Source organism: Cololabis saira, chromosome 22 (genome assembly GCF_033807715.1).
Source record: "Cololabis saira isolate AMF1-May2022 chromosome 22, fColSai1.1, whole genome shotgun sequence".
In the NCBI taxonomy this organism is placed as follows: domain Eukaryota; kingdom Metazoa; phylum Chordata; class Actinopteri; order Beloniformes; family Belonidae; genus Cololabis; species Cololabis saira.
This window is the reverse complement of record NC_084608.1, coordinates 21,020,732-21,041,995: the sequence shown is the minus strand read 5'-3', so window position 1 is coordinate 21,041,995 and position 21,264 is coordinate 21,020,732. Positions and strand designations below refer to the sequence as shown.

Sequence of the window (21,264 nt, the reverse complement as noted above, 5' to 3'; positions counted from 1 at the left end):
GTTGCGCTGTTATGTACCAGACGAGACCTCAGCCATCCGGCCAGCACACCCTGCCAAGATGCAGTGATATTCAAGGAGATGCATATCAATACAACTTGGCATTGGCATATCTTCTTAGATATATCTAATACCTACTTCAACTCATAGTTGGGATGCATTTCATTTTTTGAATTCACTAATGCATTTCATCACCAGACCCGACAGATTAAATAACCAACAAACAAGAAGGGTCTTACAATGACTTGCACAAAAACTTCTTACAGTGTTGCATTATTTGATTTCTAAGTTCTTTATTTTGCGGTGTTTGCGCGTCACATTCTGGTCCTGGGATCACTACCGGAAATAATACAGAGGCGTCTGAATATGTCAAATGGCTGTGAGAAAAAAAACGTCATTCATTGATTACCACATCACTCTTTAATTGCAGTTTTCTGTAAAGCTTCATAATACTTGAGCATTTTTAATACACAGAATTAATCATATCTTCTCAGTTTATACTTTACCAAATCAACATAAACACTTAGTGAAGAACAAACTAAAGTACACAAATTTAATTGCAGTGTGGTTTATCATTGCACATTTTCTGGCAGATACAGTCGGTTCCCACCAAACACAGCGTGTACTCAAAGCCAACTTGTAATGGACTTTAATTTGCAGATAAAATAAGAATAAACTATTTCAGTTACTCTTTTGAGTATAATATTGGATCACTAATGAAGTCAGGCCAGGAGTCGGAGGCTCTGTGTGCAAAGTGGAGCATTTCAGTTCAGTGATCTGGAAGTTTTCTAATTTTGCCAGCAAAGAAAACCTTTAATTACCATTTACAACGCACCCCAAATCTGATAGACGTTGGTTGTAAACGGTCCAAAAGTTGGACACAATGGCAATTCCTGATTTAAAAAAAACAAACAAAGGAAGTTAGGACCATAGGCATTTGAAAACGTTTATTTTTAGATATTTCTGCAGTTTTGAGACTCAATATTTGACTGGATAGTGTCTAGGACCAAATGCTCTTAAAAGAATCCCATGTCCGACTTGTGTCTAGCCGGACCCTGGCTGTCTCTCCACACATCCTCTTCACCTCTACTGTGCTCTCTCATTAAAGGCAATATGCCCAAAATTTAGCTAGAGTCCATCGATTTTAAGCTTCAGAGCTTCCACAGTCAGCTCTATTAACACCATGGGGGTAATTATACAACGGGTTGGAGAAGGACCGCTTGGCGTCTTTCCAGTTCAAACCCTGCTGTGGACAAATGTAGACAGAGAAACATATATCACGTTACTGACTTCTATCCAGATAATCAAAGTAAAGGCCAAAAGCCTCAGGATGGATATCTCACCTCCACCTCCTTTCTCCAGGGGTACACGCTGATGGAAAGGCCACGACCATCAATCCTATCGGAGTTGACGCCAGGAACGCCACCTTGCTTATCATCCATTGATGGGCGCTAGTGCGGAACGACAAAAAATAGATCAGCCTTAATGCATAAGAGCACATGACATACAGACACAATTAAAATCCTGTTATGCTTTACATCCAGCCTCCACATTTTATCATCATCAATATTCCACTGGTCTGTAAATCAAAGTGTTGGAGATGCCAGTTCACACCTACACCTGTCTATTTATAGCTGCACCCTCAGTGGCTGTGACATGAAGGCAAACACAGCCATGCCAATACCAGTACAGAATACACAAAAACAAATGTTTAATACACTGTGGGTTTGCAAAATTATACCACAGGGCCACGAGGGCCACATACAGTTAGGTGTAGAAGTTTTTTTTAGTTTTTACACCACTACAATAGATTTGAAATAACACCAACAAGATGTGATGAAAGTCAGAGGTTTCACAATATGGCCGGTACCACTAAGGGAATTACATTATTTTTAGCAAAGTACTTCTAGTACTTCTTTTCCAGAAAAAAACCTTAATCCCCCCCAAAACTTTAGACTTGTATCAGAATGATGAGGAGGGCTGATTATGGAGAAGTTCATGATTTAAAATGGTCGCCATCATGTGTCAAACATGGCGGAGGCAGCGTTACGGTACAGGTATCTTTGGTTACCAGTGGACCCAGCTCACGATGTGACTGTTGACCCAAGTAGGAAGATGAGGTGTACAGGGCTATAATCACTGCTCATGCTCAGACAAATATTACAAAACTGATAAGATGTAGCTTCACAGTGCAGCTGGATAATGATCCTAAACATACCGTGAACGCATGTTACCTCAGTCAGTCAGCTGATTTCAACCTAATACAACTTGCTTTTCAGTTACTGAAAACCAAACTGAAGGCAGAAAGGCTCACGAGCCATCAGCTCCTGAAAGGCTGCAATGAAGCTTGGAAACCATCTTTAGAGACGAAACTCTGATGTTTCAATTCAATTTTATTTAAAAAGCGTCTATTGCAACAGAAGTCTCTACTGTAGGTGCTTTCCAGAGACCCAGAACATGATCCCCGAAAACAATTATTACATAAACATAACATAAAAACTGGCAGGTAAAAACATGGCTGATGACTCCAAATGTCAGGCAGTGATTGGTTCAAGTATGACAATTGATGGTATATTTACAATTAGAACACTTTATCCAAGCACTTTTTAATTCCCTGACAAATTAGGAACTTTTCTTGAAACAGCTGCTAATCCTAAATGATATACATGTATACCATATTTTTGTGAAACCTCTTAAATAATAGCTGATAGTCTAAACATGGATCACAACCTTTTTATTTAATTTCCTATCCATTGTGGAGGTGTATGAAGGTAAAATCATAAAAATGCCATCTGAATACTGCTGGACCTAACTGAATACCATATGTGACCGTAACACAACCATATATCTGTGTTTGTAAAAGAATATCAACAAAAAACAGTAAAGGTGGGAAAACAACGACTTTTTCTCTCTCTTTTGTATGTTTAATGCTCATGAAAACACACAGTTACGCAACAGCAATAATACAAATAGAACATGTATTATCTCCTGGGCTGCAGCTTTCTGGCTGATGGCGGGAAATAAGATCAAAATCACAGGGAAAGAAGTACACAGCAGGCAGACGGTATTTACACACGCCTTGTAATACCAGAGCTCAGTGTAGATGCCGTGCGCTTTCTAAATATTCATTATGTGACCTCACATATCAGCCTGCATAAAAAGAAGTGATAATTACGCTGCTCCTTTTTGGCGTTGACACTTTTGTGTTTGATCAGATAGGTTGTTTATGGCTGTTCATACGCTCTTGTGTTTACTGCATAAATACAAACTCGCAGGGAACTCTGACTGCAAAATCAATAATCTTAAATCAAAAATCTAATTAAGCAGAAAGCCCTGACAATGACCTTCTGACCTCCTTTTAATGTTGTAGTCACTAACTGAATAAGTGTGAGCACAACAGTGGAAAAATGAGATTTGTATGTCGGGGAAACACAAGGTTACATAAGTGAATTCACTAGTTGATTGATTGGACATTTCTGTGCACTGACCTCTGCTCTCCAGTCGAATTCTGGGTTATCCATCACCCCATAGTTCATCAATTTGGGCTTTCTGTGGAGTCAACAAAACGCCGCCATCATCATCACCTTCACCGTGAGCGACATCATATCAGGAAAAAGCAACTAGAACTCACGTAAAATGACATTTTTTCCTGCACAGAGCAAGAACGCCCACAGCAGCTCCCGTTAACAGCAGCAGCAAGCCGATGGCGATGCCCGTGTAAACAGAATCTAAACAAGAAGGAGACTTTTAATTCTCCCTTGAACTTCAGAGTTATTAACTAGAAGGATGCTCTAATTAAATCCAGATGAGACAGTTTAATAAAGGCAACTGGGGATGTGTGCTGCTTTATTACACAGTTGTGTGTCTTCTTGTGTTGGTGATGGAGTGGTGAGCGATGGCTTCTCCTTCACATGGCACCGGTTTCCTGTCCATCCTGGATGACACCTGGAGTCACATGCAAAGAGACAGACCCCATATGTGAAAGGATGAAGCGTTGCATGAAGAAAAACGATCAAACGTTACTCGTAAAAAGCCGTTTATGCACAAAATGGTTTATTGTCCACTTAAAAACTTCACATCTGGTAATATTCTGCTGTTCCTATGAACAAATTCATAAAAATACAAAAACAATGTCTAAACATATAAATGTCTGTTCTACTGTTCTATTTTAATCTCTATTATTTTCAATATCGGCAAAAAAGCACACCAGCAATTCACACACTACATCTACTCTGAATCGCTTTCACTGACATGTCGTTATCAGAAATTCCTACCCAGTGTGTACCTAATTTGTATTAAAAACGCGATCAGAAAAATAGATAAATAATATCCACCAAAATTCACTATTTACTCAATTTTTGAGTAAATATTGAACCGTTGAAAATTGCAGTAGGCATTTTCAGCTATTTCCCAAAGTGACTGAGCCCACGTCAACAAAAGATGCATTTGTTCAATTTCTAAGGACGGCTGAAGATATTTAGGCTTGAATATCTGTGGAAAAGCCAAAAAAAATTCTTGTAGTGAAAATCCACTGCACTAATAGTTTTTGTTCTTTCAGGTTTTTTTTGCTTAAGAAAAGAACAAAATAACAAAAGCTGAAACTAAATATAATAAAGGAAACAGCTTTGATCAAATATTTCTTTTTTTTGACAACTGGTATGAGAGTAATCCGTTGGACATGTAGTATGGAAACTATGCAAACACTTTGGTCGGTCTGGCATGCTGCGACTCTGGGAAATAAAGTAAGTTCCTCTTCTCCCAAACACTGACTCAGCTCCAAGTCAACATCTGCTCAGTATCAGAGATTTCTGAGCAACACTGATGCTGTAATTTGAAACACACAGCTTCCAGCGAAGCCAGACTGTCCCATTATCATTCGGAGGGGTCAGCGTTCGTATCGGGGGAGTCTGTGGTCGGGAACTGCTCCTGGACTGGTTTCCTGCCGGATTCTGCTCAGCAGAGTGGAAGAGTGCGATGTAAATACTGAGCCACAAATGCTAGTCTCAGATTCTGCTACACCAGAGCTGCTGTCAGAACCGGAACCGTTTCAGGAGCTTTTTACCACTGTGAGAGGTAAAGTCCTCTTACATAATGAGCAGAGGCAGCGACGGTGCCACAGACTTGGGGAACGTTGGACAGAGCAATAATGACGAGAGGAAGTCAAACACAAAGACACAGAATGTGTCAGAGGCAGCATTTCAGTGAACTAAAAAGTTACAAATTATTTCTTGGCTCTAGCTTTTAAGCATTAAAATGAATATCTTTTTGGAGGAGAGAAAAAAACAAAACAACAACAACAAATGCTTGTTTGCCTCTTTGCGGGTTGCTGGTCATGTGCTTGACTGACAGCAACTGGTCAGGGAAATTAGCCACGTCAGGGGAGATTAGAGGAAAAAGTAAACAAACATGCAGTGCTTTCCACAGGTCATCCACACTATCCCGCATTTAAAGGCAGTGTAATAATACCACTCCAGACCAATTAGGAGCAGCAAATTAAAACAAAGTGCATATGTCAACCTTGCTGTAAGACAGTGGTTCCCAAACTTTTTTTGCCAGGCCCCCCTTTCGTACGTAACAGAATTTTCGAGCCCCCCCGCCGACCTCAACACAGACACACACATCTTTTGCATTCAAATGCGACTGCAATTTATTTCATATATTGGACATATGTGCGAAAAAACTGTCCATCTCTGTAAAAATAGATTTTCAACCTGACCAGCTCACAGAGATTGAAACAACAACAACAATACAAACAGGAGCCACAATCTGAACATTTTCTCTACAAAAATTACACCTTTAATCCCCACATCTTTTCAGTGATGTGAGAAGGCTTGCTTCATGTGTGCAACACACTTTCTTTTTTTCCTTTTTACTGTACAATACAGTATGCATTACTTTCAACATATTTTTTTCCAAAAATAACTAGCTCCCTGAGGAAAAAAAAACAGCAGCAACAGCTAAACAAATAATCAAAATTTCAACAATTGCTCTGCAAAAATGTCAGCTTTAATCCCCACACCTTTTCAGTGAGTGGGGTGGGCTTGTTCATGTTACACATCCCCCTATTTCCTGTCTCTCTCTCACTGCACATATGTATTGAAGGCAAAATCTTAAAGAAATATTTTTATTTTTTTTTTTTTAATTAATCTACCTTCCAACCTCGCCGCGCCCCCCCCTGCAATAGTGCCCCCCAGTTTGGGAACCACTGCTGTAAGACAACAATGTTACTCGACTGAATAATCTGTGCAGCGATGCAGCTGTGCAACTGTGTAAATATTAGGATATGTTAATCATAGTTCACCTACTTGCCAATCTAAAAGACACGCAATCATTTCTGCATCATATTTTTTATTCTTCTCATTCCTTTTATTTACCAAAAAGTTATTTATATTGAGGGCAGCTACTCAGTACTTGCTGTTTTGGGCCTCGGCCAGTATGCAGGCTCGGCCTAAGAGATCTGTCCGGACGGTAGATCGAATGCTACAATGATTTATATCGAATCACCCGAACGGGACCAAGTGGTATTACAACCCTTTATGTACAGTTCCCCTCTCAGCAGTAAATAATTATCAGTCTCTTTCATCAACACAGACATATTTGTTTAAAGGAGCATGAGGCAGGATTGAGGCAGGATTTATGAAAAAAATTCGTATACGTTTTAAGTTTTCTAGTAATAATGTCAGATGAAGCGTTCCAAACCAAAAAGAATGAGCCCTCTAGCGTATCTCTCCGTTGCCTTGAACAGGCTGTGTGCTGCAAAATGTGCTGCAATTCCGGGCCCAAATTTCCCGCGCTGTCCTGCGGATGTGACGTCAAATGACGCTGCACGCACGTTCTCCCGTGCCGGCTTCGCTGTTGGCTGCAGTAACCCGCGACGGCCGTCGTGGCGAAGGTGGCGCTAATGAGTCTCATTTCTTAAAGGAGCCTCATGCTCCTTTAACATAGCTTCAAAATAGTTTGGTTTTCTTTGATATAGTTAAGTTCATTTGATTGATTTTTTAAATATTTTAAAGCGTAACCCTGTAGGTTCAAAAGTAAAACTGTCACACCATCATCAAACTGTTTAAAGGTATATTTGCAAGTACTCAGAGATACGTTCTGTCATGGAGCGATGATAGTTCAAGTAGTTTGATTAACTGTGCTAAACCATGTTCTTCCAGCCTGGTCAGCCGTACTTATTCACTTTGTGAAGATTCTCTCACGTGAAATAGGTCTGCTTATCCTCCCATTCACCGCTTCAGAACGTACCACAGTAATTGCAATGGGCCAGTGATCCTAATGTGATGACAGGAGCACCCCAGAGCCACTACTGAAGCACTCACCATGATGTCTACAGAACTGCTAACAGTCAGTCAGCGGTGTTGCTACTCCACTGTACACTGTTTTAGATTTCATTGTTGATATTAGTCTAAATGTGGCTCTGTCTACATCACATGCTTTGTTTCTGTAATTGGTTGCTTGACTATCCAGTGGCGTCCAGAGGCAGTTTATTCTGCTTCTGTTAGTGCTGCGCCCTGAAAATCAAAGTAAAACCCAGAAGAATCAGACAAATTCTTTGTATCGAAAGAGAGAAAATTCAGGCGGCTGGCCAAACAAAAGTTCTTACACAGAAAGAAAAATTAAATTGACATGTAAACTAAAGAGAAAGAAAGAAACACAGAAGTAAAGTAGCAAAACCACAGAAATTGTTGAGACACCGCAGTTATTTATGAGATCTGCTGCAACACTCATCTTTCTTGCACGACTGCGGCATTTGACATGAAAATTGAAAAATGGAAATCTTTCTGAGATGATTCATTGATATTCATCGACGCATTATGATGTCAGCCAATCCAGCAACATGTCTCCTAATTGCATTCTTACATTTATAATGAAATCTCACTTTGCAGACATCCCAAACTAGTGATAGACAGCCACTTCAAGAGCTTTATAACCGATAACAAAACAATCAGAGAAAATGGTAGTGTCTGCCCCAAAAATCTGCACATTTCCCACCATAGTCATTGGCAGCTGAGACCATGTTTAAATATTGACCAGGAGAATCAGAGAACCCCAGGAAATACTGTGTTGGCAGATAAATGAAGGCAGAACCGCCCTGTTTAATTTGGAAGGGATAAGAAGATTCCCACATGCTTCAGGGAGCGTGTCTTTTTCACCAAAAGAAGCAAGACTGATGGGATTTGCATGTTTTAGGTCTCACAAAGAAAGATAAAGGAAGGCAGGGAGAGAGGGAAGAGCAGACACGATACTGATCTTTGTTTGTGCATGTTTAATTATGCGATTGTGCGCATTAGTCCACATGTTTTGGGAAGTTCAGCTTACGTGCAAACAGGCCCGTGTCTCTCTACGAAGCATGAGCCTTGATCCAGGCAGTACCTCGCGGGACACTCTGCAAAATGTAGCAAAAGAAGTTAATCACCAAATGTGTTATTGAAGATACACAAAAATAAAATCTTCTGATCCCTTTCTGCATACTGAAGCGAGTTGCTGCTCAGAACATAAAATCAGCACTTAACATAAAGCGCAGAAGCTTTGAAGAATAATGTCTTAGAGACTATCTGAGACTTTCTGTGTCAGTCAGTCCGGGATCAAATGATCAGACACCGAGACCAGGACACAGTTTGATACAATTACTTGACGTAGTCTGAAGAAATACAGTAGTTTCTACTTGCCATGGTTGCACACTTAGGCTCATTGACATACTTGATAATTAATTTAGGACCGATCAAACAGTTGCTGATTAATCTGTTTCCACATTAGGTTAACTGAGGGTTTCCATGTATGTTACACGAATGCTCTGAAACTGTGATGTCCTGTCCTGTTCAGCCTTCGGTGAAGGTGATTGGCAGTGAATGCAGACTAAATGGAAGGTTTTAATGGAAGCAGAGATGTGCTTTGAAGATTAAACAACCATTTTAAAAATGCCTGCAGAGCAGCTGTTTAGCAGGCTGGAAATCTGCATGTACGAGAGAAGTTTTGGCAGCGCTTAAATCACAACAGATTGATCTCCCCTGAGCGCTCGATACCAAGGAAAGGACGGACGTTTGTGTAAAATTAAAACCAAGATTGATTCATTTCAAATAAAGTCAGGTTTCACTAAACTGAAAGAATGTCATATTTGAAATAGAGGTCAAGATGTTTGACATCAAAGAAGCAAAATAAAAAAATGTAAATGGAGATGTAATGTAGAAAAATTTTAACTACAAATGCATCACAAATGGTTATGTAGAAGGGAAGTCATTGTAATTTTATTTTCAGTGAAATGTGAGATTATAACAGGTTGACATAAAACCTCAGGTAGTTTAAAGAAAAGGTGCAGGGAAGCATGTTACCATGGCAGCTGGACTCGTCTGAGTGGAAGGGCTCACAGTCGGGAGAGCCGTCGCATCGCTTCTGAAGCGGGATACACCCAGGCGAACTTTCACACACCAGTTCTCCCAGGTCACACTTCAGCAGAGCTGGTGGAAACACGATGAGAAATGAGGAATTCTGAGTGCTGAACTCATGTCAACGACAGGGAAGGACAGGATAAACTCCACGCTGCTAAGCCTCTGTATCTCAGAGACAATCTTTGTCTACTCTGGCTGCTAAATTTCCATTTCTGCACATCAGTCAGATGTTCCCTGCTGTTCCCCGCAATGAAATTCATTTTCCAAAGCCAGACCTTCAGCCGAGAGCACAGTGGAAATTACCGTATTTATGGAGCAATTTTAAAACAACAAAAGGTCATAAAAGCAAGTCATCAATTTAAAAGTGCAGATCATGTACGTCGTCAAGAAATCTACGGTAATGCAGTTGACAAGAACATGGTTCTGGGCAGAAGTTGGAGGAAATGTGAACAGGATGTTCAAAATTTAAACTCACCTACCCACGTCGGTGTTCATTCATGCAGAGACAGTTTAAATTCACACCTGATGTAACACAATTCTCCCTGTCAGACCTCCAATGACGTTCACATGCTTTTATTTTTCCAAGTATTGTGAGATGTGAGTATCGCACAAGGGGTGAAGTAGATAATTTACAACGAAAGCTGAAGGTCCAACCTTCCCAAATAGCAAAAGATGTTAAATAAATGTTGACTTATGGTCAAAAAGGTGGATTTTTGGTTAAGGTTGACGATTGATGATGGATCAACCATCAATCAATCATCCAATTCTAATGTTTAACGTTTAATCAATGTTGAATTTTTTTTTTTTTAGTTTAGTTTATTTTGTTTTGGTCATTTACATTTTAAGATGTTTGCATATACACACTGTATATGTGCAGTATACACACAGGTATAAATATATATATTATATATATGTACACATTTCCTTTTTTTTTTTTTTTTTTTACCAAAAAGGTATAGGCTGAAGCCTCATGAATCAACGTATTCTGATGTATTCTGACCAAGCTTCAACATGGTTTCAACATGGATTCAATGTCTAACCTGCCTAACCATATTTCAACGTTGATTCACTCATATTTTGCTATCAAGGTTTCATGTTCCCATTAAATGTTTCTAGCTTCTTCGGAGGACGAGGAAAAAAAAGGCCCCCCTCAGCTTTTAGTCGGTGGTTTTTGAAGTAATGCTCGGCCCTGTGCACGCCTTCCTAACTGGAATTACTCCTCCTTTACCACTGGATGGAATAATGTTACAAAAAAAACCACCTGACATCAATCTCTTTAAGTGACGGAGATGTTTGCATTGGATTATCTGAATTAAACGTTGTCAGCAACTTCTTCTTCAGTGGAAATAGTTCCAGTAAAAACTTGTCACATTGAGGTCTGTGGATTATCTCAAAGTAACAATTACGTGTCTGGAACAAGTCTTGAATTTGCTGAATCATGTACCTCCGTCACTGACATATTTGGAAGACTTTACTACCGGTTTTCCTGCTTATAAGGCAGCGGCATCCTCCTTACTATGTGGTGAGATGAACAGGCTAAAGCAGCTGAACAGTTATTCTCTCCTTAGAGCTGCGCAGTGAATTTTCCATTCAAATGTCCATGATTTCAACACAGGTGGTGACTTACGGCAGCTGTGTTCATCCTCTCCGCTGGGGCAGTCCAGGACTCCATCGCAGCGCAGTATGGAGGGGAGGCAGCGCTGGTCCAGACACTGGAAATACCCAGCAGGGCAGCGGCCCTGAGGAGGAGGAGTTCCGGGTATCACCGTCGGGCAGTTCTCTTCATCAGTCCGATCTGCACAATCGGGCTCTTGGTCACACCGCCAGCTCTCTGGGATACACTGGAAAGTGTACGCACACTGGAACTGGTCCACGCGGCAGGTCAGAGGTCGTGGCGTCACCGGTCCTGAGGTGAACACACATGCAAGGAAATACACAAGCTGAACACACTTTCAATCTCCATTTATTGTTTTTTTTTGTCTTTTTCGGTCACGTACAAGCATCCTTCACTGAAAAGTCTCAAGAAACAGTTTAATTTGGACACATAGTATTTTTTTCTCTTTAGAAAGTCTGTTAAAGAAGCTCTTCAGAGGTGAGAGGAGGCTGGATGGTCGGGTGAAAGGAAACAATGCAATATAAGTGTAATTGCTTTTCCTCCCCATCGCCCTCTGTGCTGCTTTCCGGCGCTGACCCAGAGTCCAGAGTGAATTTATATGGATCTACAGGGCAACAGGCTCCATTAACTCCCTACACTCTCCCTCAGGGCCCACGCTGTTTATGTGGAAACTGAGGAGAAGAGAAAAGATGTCGGAGCACGGGAAATGTGGAAAAAAGGGTGAAGCATGAGGAGGGCGAGTGAAAACTGAAAGAAATGAAATGTAAAATGAAGAAAGTGCTGGAAGGATTTGAAACGGGGGGGAAAGCCAAACAGAAGTGCAAAAAAAACCCATAAATCCTAAATGTCTTCACCTCCGACCATACACTCCGGGGTGTACGAGACGTCATCCAGCGCGATGTCTGTCCACTCGTCTCCACCCACCTCCGCCTGGAAGGTCACTCTGAAAGGTTCTGGGTTGGACAGGATGACATGAGCATATGTCCACTGCTTCCCATGGTTTCCGATGGCTGCCCACATCAGCAGAGGTGTACCGCTGGGTCCAACCGTAAACACCTGGCAAGTTTAGGGGGGAAGATGTTCTTAATTTAGTCTGAGATTTAATTAAACAAAAAGACAATTGTCATGATTTTGCATCAGGGTTTCTCGGCTTGTTTCGCTCGCACCTGTACGGCTTCCTGGCAGCCTCGCCAGTCCTCTACTCACCTGCTTCCCTTTCCCTCATTAGTTTCCTCTGTCTGCCCATGCAGCTGACCACAACCACCCTTCATTTCTTGACAGGTGTTCTTTGTGTGCACCTCAACTTTCTTTTTACATTCTTGCTGTTGTTTTTACCAGATAAATTGGAAGCAGATGTCTGCCCCATACTTAAAAAAAGAAAAAATCTTGACTTATACTCTTGTTTCAGTCTGTTTTTATGAATGTCTTTTATAAATGTTTCAAGTTTCAAGCAGACTTTCACCTGTCTGAGTATTTTATTCAGGTGCATCTGGATATGTACTCTTTATTTTGGGAAAGACATTTACAGGTAAATAAAATGTTATTGCAGTACCTGGAAATGTAGCTTTTTTTCTTTTCTTTTGAATTTTTTTTTTATCAAATTAGAAAAAAATAGATAAATAAATAAAAATTAATAAATAAATAAAATTAATCAAAGCGAAAAAACATGCAGGAGTGCCCTGTCTGTAATACCACGTAAGTCAGAATACACCCCAACCAACTACACCTCCTCACAGCCCTCTGTAGGACAATGTAAGACGCCGGTCGTATGAAAAGGAGAATGAGAGTGAAACGGTGAGGGATTGCTGAGCAGCTGAAATCTTGTATCCAGTAAGAACGGACGCTGCAATGGGAGGAAACGCAAACGCTGCAGCAAATCCAATCTTTCTGACTGCTCGTTTACATTTTCTATCGACAGGGATTAGATCTCATCTATTTGACCTCACTGACGGTCCCTTATCCTCATGGTTGCCACGGTAACCCACACATAGCATGGATGTAAACAAATTAGAATGAAGGGTGGTTAAGTTGTTTTGCTCCCGGTCCAGCCAGGTTAGTAAACTAACGAACAGCTGAGAGTGGCTGACGGGGCACTTCTTGGATACTTCTGCCCTTGTTGGTGTCATGTTGTAATTACCGTATTTTCTGGACTATAAGCCGCACCTGCATATAAGCCGCATCCGCTCTATTTTAAAAAAAATAATAAAAAAAAAGATATACAAGCCGCATCCGCTCTATTTAAAAAAAAAAAAAAGATATGCAAGCCGCAGATATTTATGTTGTTAGATTAGATATTTACTACATGTACAGAAGGATTTTGAACTGTAAATGATGTACATGTTTGTACCTAAATAGATCCTTTCCTAACAGTGTCTTTTAACACGGCAGCAACTTTGCTGATTAAAACGGGACAGAACCAAGAGAAAATAACTGGTATTCATCTATTTATCTGTTTGAAATCTGCTTTTACCTACTTCTATCTGCTAAAGAAGAAGTAGCGTATTCCTCTTTGCATTTATTTTGTCTTAGTTTTGATTCTAATTCCGGTTAGAGCGCCCTGAGCGGTGGAAGAAAAATCCACAGAATAGCCGCACCTTTGTATAAGCTGCATGGTTCAAAACCTATGAAAAAAGTAGCGGCTTATAGTCCAGAAAATACAGTAACTCAAAACAATATGAAAGTCTATGGGTCCTTTTGTGATCACTAGTGGAAACTGAAGTAAGAGGAAGTGTGGGACAAACGAACCGTTCGGAATAAGACGCACATGTGAAAGTCTGATTTTAATCGGATTTGAAACCACCTCTGTATGTGGATTGGATTTCATGTGGTTTTTGGTTGCTCAGATGGAAGATAGTTTATATGTCTGGTGTGTGGCTACATCTGAAGTACGCTTCCCTTTAATTAATTATCTTTTTAATTTATTTCGTTATTTTTTATTTGCTTGTTGTTTTGAAATCAATGCATCTATCGAAGAATCCTAAAAAAGACATAAAAAGATGAATATGATAATCAAGTTTGTAAGGTGGCATGCTTTGATGGATTATTTGTGGGCAGGAACACTTTCATACCCTCCGGCTGGTATCGGATGATTGACAGTAAGCAGGTTGCAATGTGGTGACAGGCTGAGTAAAACAGGACTTCAATTCACAACAAATCCAAATTAAGCCTTCAGGTGCACTGTGATGGATCATCTGATTGCAGATGACAGTAAAGAAAAAACAAAGAAACACCGGAGGCTCGACGCTTGATAAAACACAGTTACAAAAAAAAAAAGCCTTTGAATCATTTATGGAAATGTGGCTGATATCAGGTCACCTTCAGTGTTCCCATCCTGTCAGAGCCGTGCATGAAGAACCAGAAACGCAGGTGACACAGACCGATGCTGGCAGGAAATGGAGTCCTGGTTGTCACCTTCGCCGCATCGCCCTCCCCCTGAGTGGCTGAGTGTATGAACAGGAAGTTCCCTTCACCACCTATGCAGGCAAATGCAGCACAGATAAGTGACACGGTCTTATTAAATAAAATATGACATGCAATGCGGTGAATGATGAAGCTAAAAAAGAACTGCGGAAAAAAACCCCAGTGACTTATTTCTTTTGGTCCGAACATGCATATTTGGACAGAGGAAGGCTGTTGTGTAATGTTGTAGCCTGCAGCCCAAAGCTGCAGATAGCTCGTTCAGTTAAACTAGAGTTGGAGATGATACAGCATCTGTGAAAAGTTTTCCACATGAGTTACGGAGGATTTAAGGCCATCACGACAGAATTCAAAACATCCCTGCTCCCACAAGACCCGATTCGTCTTCTGTGGTTCAAAACACTGAACTCAAAACAGAATCTGCACATTCAGTCAGATGAAGATAATTTTCCGTCATTTACACGTAATAACGTAACCGCAGCACCTCTGCAGAGTCAGAGGCCTCGTTAAGCCTTGCTCTGCGTTTGTGAGTGTGTCAGTGTGTTACAGATGGTCAGGTTTATTGATCTGCTCCATAGTGAGATCATAAGTCCATCCTGAGCCAAATGACCACATTCATCTCTCCGATCAATAATCTCAACTGGCCAATAAGAAGTAGATACACTGACAAGCAATACAAGGAGGAGTTACTGCTACGTCTCAGAGGAGGACAGCAACACTACGAGCACTGAAGAAACACTGCTCTGTCCTCAGGTGGACGGCCTAGGGGCCATCAGGACGATGCATCATCACGACTCTGCAGCATCGATATGTGCACAATCCAGACAAATTTAGACTTCTTTAGCAAGCATGTCCACAAACCGGTCCCTAGCAGTTGTGGTATGAGACTCATAACTGAGACCCTCCAATCATAAATCATGTATTTATGGATACATCTGACTCTCGGGGCGGGAACGGCGGCCTCTAACATCTGCAATGCTGCATGTCAAGCATGCTTTTTACAAAATGACTCTAGTTCTTCTACGTCTCAGGATTAGTCTGCAGTTGAAGCTGCCAGCTCAAGTCTTGAAGGCAGAACAGTCGAGCGACAAGCATGATTTTCAAGTCGAAGGCTAAATGCATCATATAAACTTGGCCTATGTATAACCTTCTATGGTTTTATGGGCAATATCAGCTTAAATGCACACTCATTACATCACAGAGCATTGATTACTTATCCAACCAAGAAATACTGAAAATAAATATTTTCAGCAGCTTTTATATAAACACCTGATTTTGGTACACAAAGGGCGTCAGCTCATCAACAGAAGCTTTGTTTCAAGCTTTATGCAGAAGATAAAGACAGCAGCATCAACAAACGCAGTTGTAATACAATAATTAATGACTGCAAATATAGAAGCAGCCACAGAATACAAAAGGCTTATGCTCTCCTGCAGAGATTAAAGCAAAAATAACCTTTTCATCGCTGATGAAAATGTTCAATACTGCAGCATTGTTGTGCATGACATAAACACGTCCAACGCCGTTAAGCTCAATTTGACTCGTGCTTAAATTCATCTGGATGTTTTTGTTAACCCTGCTTTCAGACGCCCTTCTGAAGCTGCTGAGCTGGAAACTACAAAGATGCTGCATGCACAGAGCTGCCTGAGAGCTGAAAACATTCAGGATGTCAAGAGGACCCAGACGCTCTTTATTCGTCCATTTGAGAGATTATTTTTCTGACTATTATATTTTATATTTAAATCCAGAAATTTGAACAGAAGCAAGACTGCTAGAGCAGATTTACTTTTGTGAGAAAAACTCAAAGGTCCAGGACAGCTTTTAGGGGCTTAACTGTATCAAAGTGGCTGCTTTAATTATGTTTACTGTTTTTTTTTTATTTCCCGCTGAAGCCTGTTAAAATCCTGCAACAAAGCTGTGGGGAGGATGTCAGGACCTTGACTTTGGAGGCTGAAGACTGCTGAGTGAATTGCATTTCTGGACCGTGGTCAGTTTTAAGAGTACAAGTGCAGCTTTTTCGTCTAAATTTGGCTCTAGTGGCTTTTATTTATGTTAGCTAGACAGGAATTGGAGTTGCAGGGAACAAAGAGGAACACATGCAGCAAAGGCCTAAAGGCTGTAGCCTCCGAACATGAAGCACCTGCTCAGCCAGGTGGGTTATTGGGTGCACAGAGAATTGCTGGGTTCTGGACACAAACAGAAAAATTGTAGTCTGGCAGAATTGTTTCTCCGTTGATAGTTAACTTGTTCATTTCTGAAGACTTTGGCTTCCTGACAAACGAGGTGTTGGAATTTAACATGAGAGAGAACCAGTTAGTGGCATCCTAATATGAAGAAATTATACTTTTGAAAGAGACCATAAGATCTTCATTGTCTTGTTAAAAGTTGTACTTTGGGATTCTAACAAATATTTGGTTTAATCTTAATAACAATTAAAAAACAACTTTATTTCTCTTATTGTACATTTCTATTCTAGTCTGCTTTTGTTTTATAAATGATTTGTTTTCATCTACACCTTTATGTCTGCTGTACATGTGCAAAGATGTCAGACGGCAGCGTATTCTTTAACCATCGTCTACGCAGGTGCAGGACAGTAAATAAATCTGTTAAGCGAGGACCATAAATGAATTGTTTCAGGAAGTGTTGGAGCAGTTTCTTCCACAGGAGAGTAATTCCCTTTAGTGTGGACTTAAAGGTTATCTAAACATTGTAGACATTGTGCATGGACAAAAAAAGAGGGAAAACACACTAAATAAGATGTTATAAAGGAGGAAAAGCCCAAAACATAACACGAAACCCTTAAACAGGGAAACATTTACGCTGTGTCCCCCTATAATAGGAAAATATACTTAAAAGTGGACCAGCCAGGTCCCTACATGAGCTCCTTTTTTTCTTCTTTAAGCTTCATGTCAGTCAGCAGTTACTTCAGCCAGAAGATCTTTTCCTCATGAAAATTACTCCTCTTAAAATCAACTATTATGATGTTCTACCATAAAGGAACTTGGAAGCTGGATTGGAGCTCAAAACTGGAAAAGTCTCTGAAGTTGGAAGAATCTTCCAAGTCTCGACCCTAAAACCCATCAGGCGTTTTCAATGTCACGGCAGCTGCAATACGAGACTGGTTACAAGCAAATCCTCTCCACTTTTTTGATTCTTCTTTTTATTTCTGTCTCACACACATAGTCATGTCCAACTCATGTCAGTGAACACATTAGCAATCCCAGAATAAAAGATGAAAGCTGTTATCAGTTTCTTTGACTACTAAGAGGTAGCTTGTTAAGTGAAACACAACAATCAGTAAATCCATTTTTATTTTTTTGTTTTTGTTTGACATCCCATCTAGGGCTGGGCGATTTTGGACAAAAATAAAATCCTGATTTTTTTCTCTGAAACCCTGATTTTCGATTTCGATTTTGATTTTGATTTTCTTGGTAAAACTACAAAAGACAATGGAATAAATTGTTTCAATTATTTTATCTTTATTTTTAAATAAAAATAGCAAACAAATTTCCCTATTGGAAATGAAGTGCAATTGAAAGATACTGTAAATCCTCCTTGAGTTTAGTAAAGTGACAACATTTACAATTTTCTTGACCAAACAAAGATGACTAGATGAGCTCTGTCTGTAATGCAGCCAGCTGCAAAAAAGGAAAATCGATTTTCCGATTTTCCTTTTTTTAACATCGATTGTGATTAATAAATCCGATTTAGATTTAAAATCGATTAATCGCACAGCCCTAATCCCATCTCAGAGTTCTGAGCTCCAATGGGTTTTGTCCTTTTAGACCTAACACGCTTTAACCAGACCATCAGAAATACCAAAATGTTGTTTTTTTCCTCCTTCCTCTTTATTTTTCTAGTTCTGGATTAACCGAACTACAGTCTACATTTTGTGTGAAGCAGCGTTTGCAGCAGACCTGGGCTGTGGTCAGTGACAGGTCCAGATCCCGGTGTCTCATTCTTGTGACTGATCCTCCAGTCAAAGTCGTCATCAGAGTTCTGAAAGAGCTGGCAGCTCTCTTCCCACCCGTCCTCCATGTTGAAATCACAAGCACCAGGTGAGTTGAGTATGTACTCTAAGAGAGAAACACAGACATGAAGGGGGACAAGCATGGCTCGACAGTTGTTTTATTTTCTACTCTGACAAGCTCTTTCTTGTTTTCCATTTTGACTCACCACAATCCACCTCATCTGATTCGTCAGCACAGTCCACCTTGTTGTCGCACAGCAGGTGGGACTCCATGCAGTGGCCGCTGTGACACACAAAGTCTGTGACTGCAGGGCAATTACCTGGCTCAGCAGCACCTAAATCCAACAAGGGCACGCGTATGAGTGGCAAATCCACATGGATCAATCTAACCATAAAGAAAATGCTACAAAGGAGAACCTAAGTCTTGTGAAAACACAGCCCTTCCTGCACTTTTGCCAAAAAAAAGCAACCCAAACTCCGGAGATGACAGTAAACATAGCAGACAAAGGCCTGTCGGGGAAAGTCTCCTTCCGGGAGCTCTACCTTGTTTAAAGCAGGACGGAGAGGAAGGAAGGAATAAAGATCAGGTGGATCAGAGATTGCACACATAAAACTACATTGCGCTCAACCGCGTGAACGTGTTTGCACTCTTAAATCCAAAAAGAGGGAGTTAAATGATGACTAAAAATGAGGAATGTGCTGCACCTCGTTCCAGGAGGTCAGTGGGGTTAAAACCATCACAGAATAAACTGAAAATCCATTTCAGCGTGTATTTAAAATTGATGGGGGTTGTGTGTGTGTGTGTGTGTGTGTTATTTGGTTTTGGACAGACAGTCCGTCTGCTTGTCAGTGTCGGCATACGCGACCCTCAAGCTGTTTTGATGTTTATCTCCAGTCAGCTGCAGGTCAGTATTTATGTCTCCCTGAGTAAACGTGTTTATATTTGTGCGCTTGAGAAGTAGATGGCCTTGGAAAAACGACAACGCATCCCACATGTTGTCCAGCCTCACACCAGGGTCCTGTTTTAAGCGGATCATCTGTCCCGGACAAAAACATCAAGCGGCCTCTGCAAGTGAGTGAATACACAGAAACTTTGAGGACCTGTTAACTCTTGGTCTCACTCTCTGGTGAAATCAATTTCATACTCCAGACTATCAGCTGCAGAGATCGTGAAATAATTTCACACTATAATCTTCTTCACTTATGAAGGTCATTGAAGAGAATATTCTGATAAAGAAGCAATGGAGGAAGCGTGAGAAGTGTTTTAAGTCCTTTAGTCCACATTGTGTGAAGCAGACTGGATGTATTTCTAGAAATTTTTATTTTGGTGCTGGATTACATATTTAGGAATTTTAACAAGGAGAAGTAATATCGGTTTTCATCGTTGTTACAAAACTTTTCATTTTTAATAAAAATCGAGTCATTTGTTCAGCAGGACTTAAGATACCTTTAAGGCTTCCAAACCACATTAGATCTGTGTAAAACATGAGGATTTGTATTCTCCCTGTGCACAAAGTGCCTATAATTTATGTGGAGAGGTTAGCTGAATTCAAGTGACTGATTAGTTTGCCAGGTGGTGAGACTTCTGCCTTGGTCAAACTCTCTCATTTCAGTGCTCAGCTTTGTACGATCACATTTCAAGACCCTTCCTGTCCTTTGTGTTCATGTAATTCTTGCATTTTCACTATAAACAAATCAATGATTGCTATTTGCTTTCCCCTTTATTGACTTGTGTTTGTAAACCTTTTATAGAGAAAAGTAGAAGCCTAGTGTGGGATTCATTAAAGGTGGCTTTAGTTTTTGATTGAGCTCTTGTAGCTGGCGAGCGATTCTTCAGAAAAGAGGTTTTTGGAGAAAACCACCTTGCCTGGTGGGAAATGTCTGGCTTTGGCCTACATGTATATTAAGAAAAGAGTAATGTAAAAATAAGAAGGACATAAATAAATATTGTTAATATTTTATGGAGAAGGGGCGGGATTAAATAAGTTATACTTCTTCCCACCCCTTTTCGGACATGCAAGTGAAATTACTGTGCTATTTTGTTGTTTTATGCTGTTTTATTTTGTTTTGTTTTGTAAAATTGTCTTGATCGGCCATTTTGTATTATTATTTCTGTTTTACTTGTTCATATTTACGTTATATATCATTTGCATGTTCGGAATAAATCACTAACTAACTAACTAACTAACTAACTAACTAACTAACTAACTAACTAACTAACTAACTAACTAACTAACTAACTAACTAACTAACTAACTAACTAACTAACTAACTAACATGTTGGGTCAACTGTAGAACATTTTCAGTGTTGTATCAGATAATTGTTTACCTGAATCCATTTTTAAAGAAGATTATAAATGACTGCATATGGAAATTTGTTCAAAGTGTCTTTCGTGTCACCTACTTGGAGCACAGTCGATGAACTCCAGATCGTCGATTGCTGCTCCTCCGCTCACATCCCACGATCGGACGCCCTCAAAAATCACCTGGAAGCTCCTGAGCTTCCTCAGGGGGACCTCAGCCTGGTTCCACTTCTCGCCCTGGTGCCCTGTTTTATTCCACACCTCCACAAAGTCGTTCTCCGTCTGTGGGGAAGAGATGCCAGAGGATGATCATGCATGGTAGCATTTTACATACTGTGCTGGTTAAAACAAGTGCATTCAAAACCACCAGAGTGATTACTGTCAGAGATAAATCCTTCAAACTCTGAGTCACTTTTCAACAACGAATAATTATAAGGGATCATGAGCTGAAATGGACTTTTGGACAGACTGCTGCTGGGAAACTGAGTTCCATCTATGAGAAGTCATTACAGTAATTAGCATAACATGGTCGAAATAAATTTCCTGCCTTGGGACCTGCTTTTCAGACTGGAA

At 40.4% G+C, this 21,264-nt stretch overlaps 1 protein-coding gene across 3 annotated transcripts in view; it reads right to left on the bottom strand.

Moving 5' to 3' along the window:
- Nucleotides 1-402: 402 nt before the first annotated feature.
- The window catches only part of malrd1 (MAM and LDL receptor class A domain containing 1), a 64,146-nt gene continuing 43,284 nt past the window's right edge, over nucleotides 403-21,264 (bottom strand). For 2 of the 3 annotated variants that reach the window (XM_061713329.1, XM_061713331.1), the window contains exons 21-33: nucleotides 20,793-20,973; nucleotides 18,595-18,723; nucleotides 18,336-18,494; nucleotides 14,317-14,474; nucleotides 11,856-12,057; nucleotides 11,014-11,292; nucleotides 9,330-9,455; nucleotides 8,320-8,386; nucleotides 3,851-3,942; nucleotides 3,629-3,725; nucleotides 3,486-3,546; nucleotides 1,341-1,448; nucleotides 403-1,243 (exon numbers count right to left, since the gene is read on the bottom strand). In XM_061713329.1, the coding sequence (XP_061569313.1) occupies nucleotides 1,142-1,243; nucleotides 1,341-1,448; nucleotides 3,486-3,546; nucleotides 3,629-3,725; nucleotides 3,851-3,942; nucleotides 8,320-8,386; nucleotides 9,330-9,455; nucleotides 11,014-11,292; nucleotides 11,856-12,057; nucleotides 14,317-14,474; nucleotides 18,336-18,494; nucleotides 18,595-18,723; nucleotides 20,793-20,973 (1,761 nt within the window). In that variant the 3' untranslated portion in view covers nucleotides 403-1,141. The remainder of the gene's footprint in view (nucleotides 1,244-1,340; nucleotides 1,449-3,485; nucleotides 3,547-3,628; nucleotides 3,726-3,850; nucleotides 3,943-8,319; nucleotides 8,387-9,329; nucleotides 9,456-11,013; nucleotides 11,293-11,855; nucleotides 12,058-14,316; nucleotides 14,475-18,335; nucleotides 18,495-18,594; nucleotides 18,724-20,792; nucleotides 20,974-21,264) is intronic. The other variant, XM_061713330.1, reaches the window with a different exon arrangement.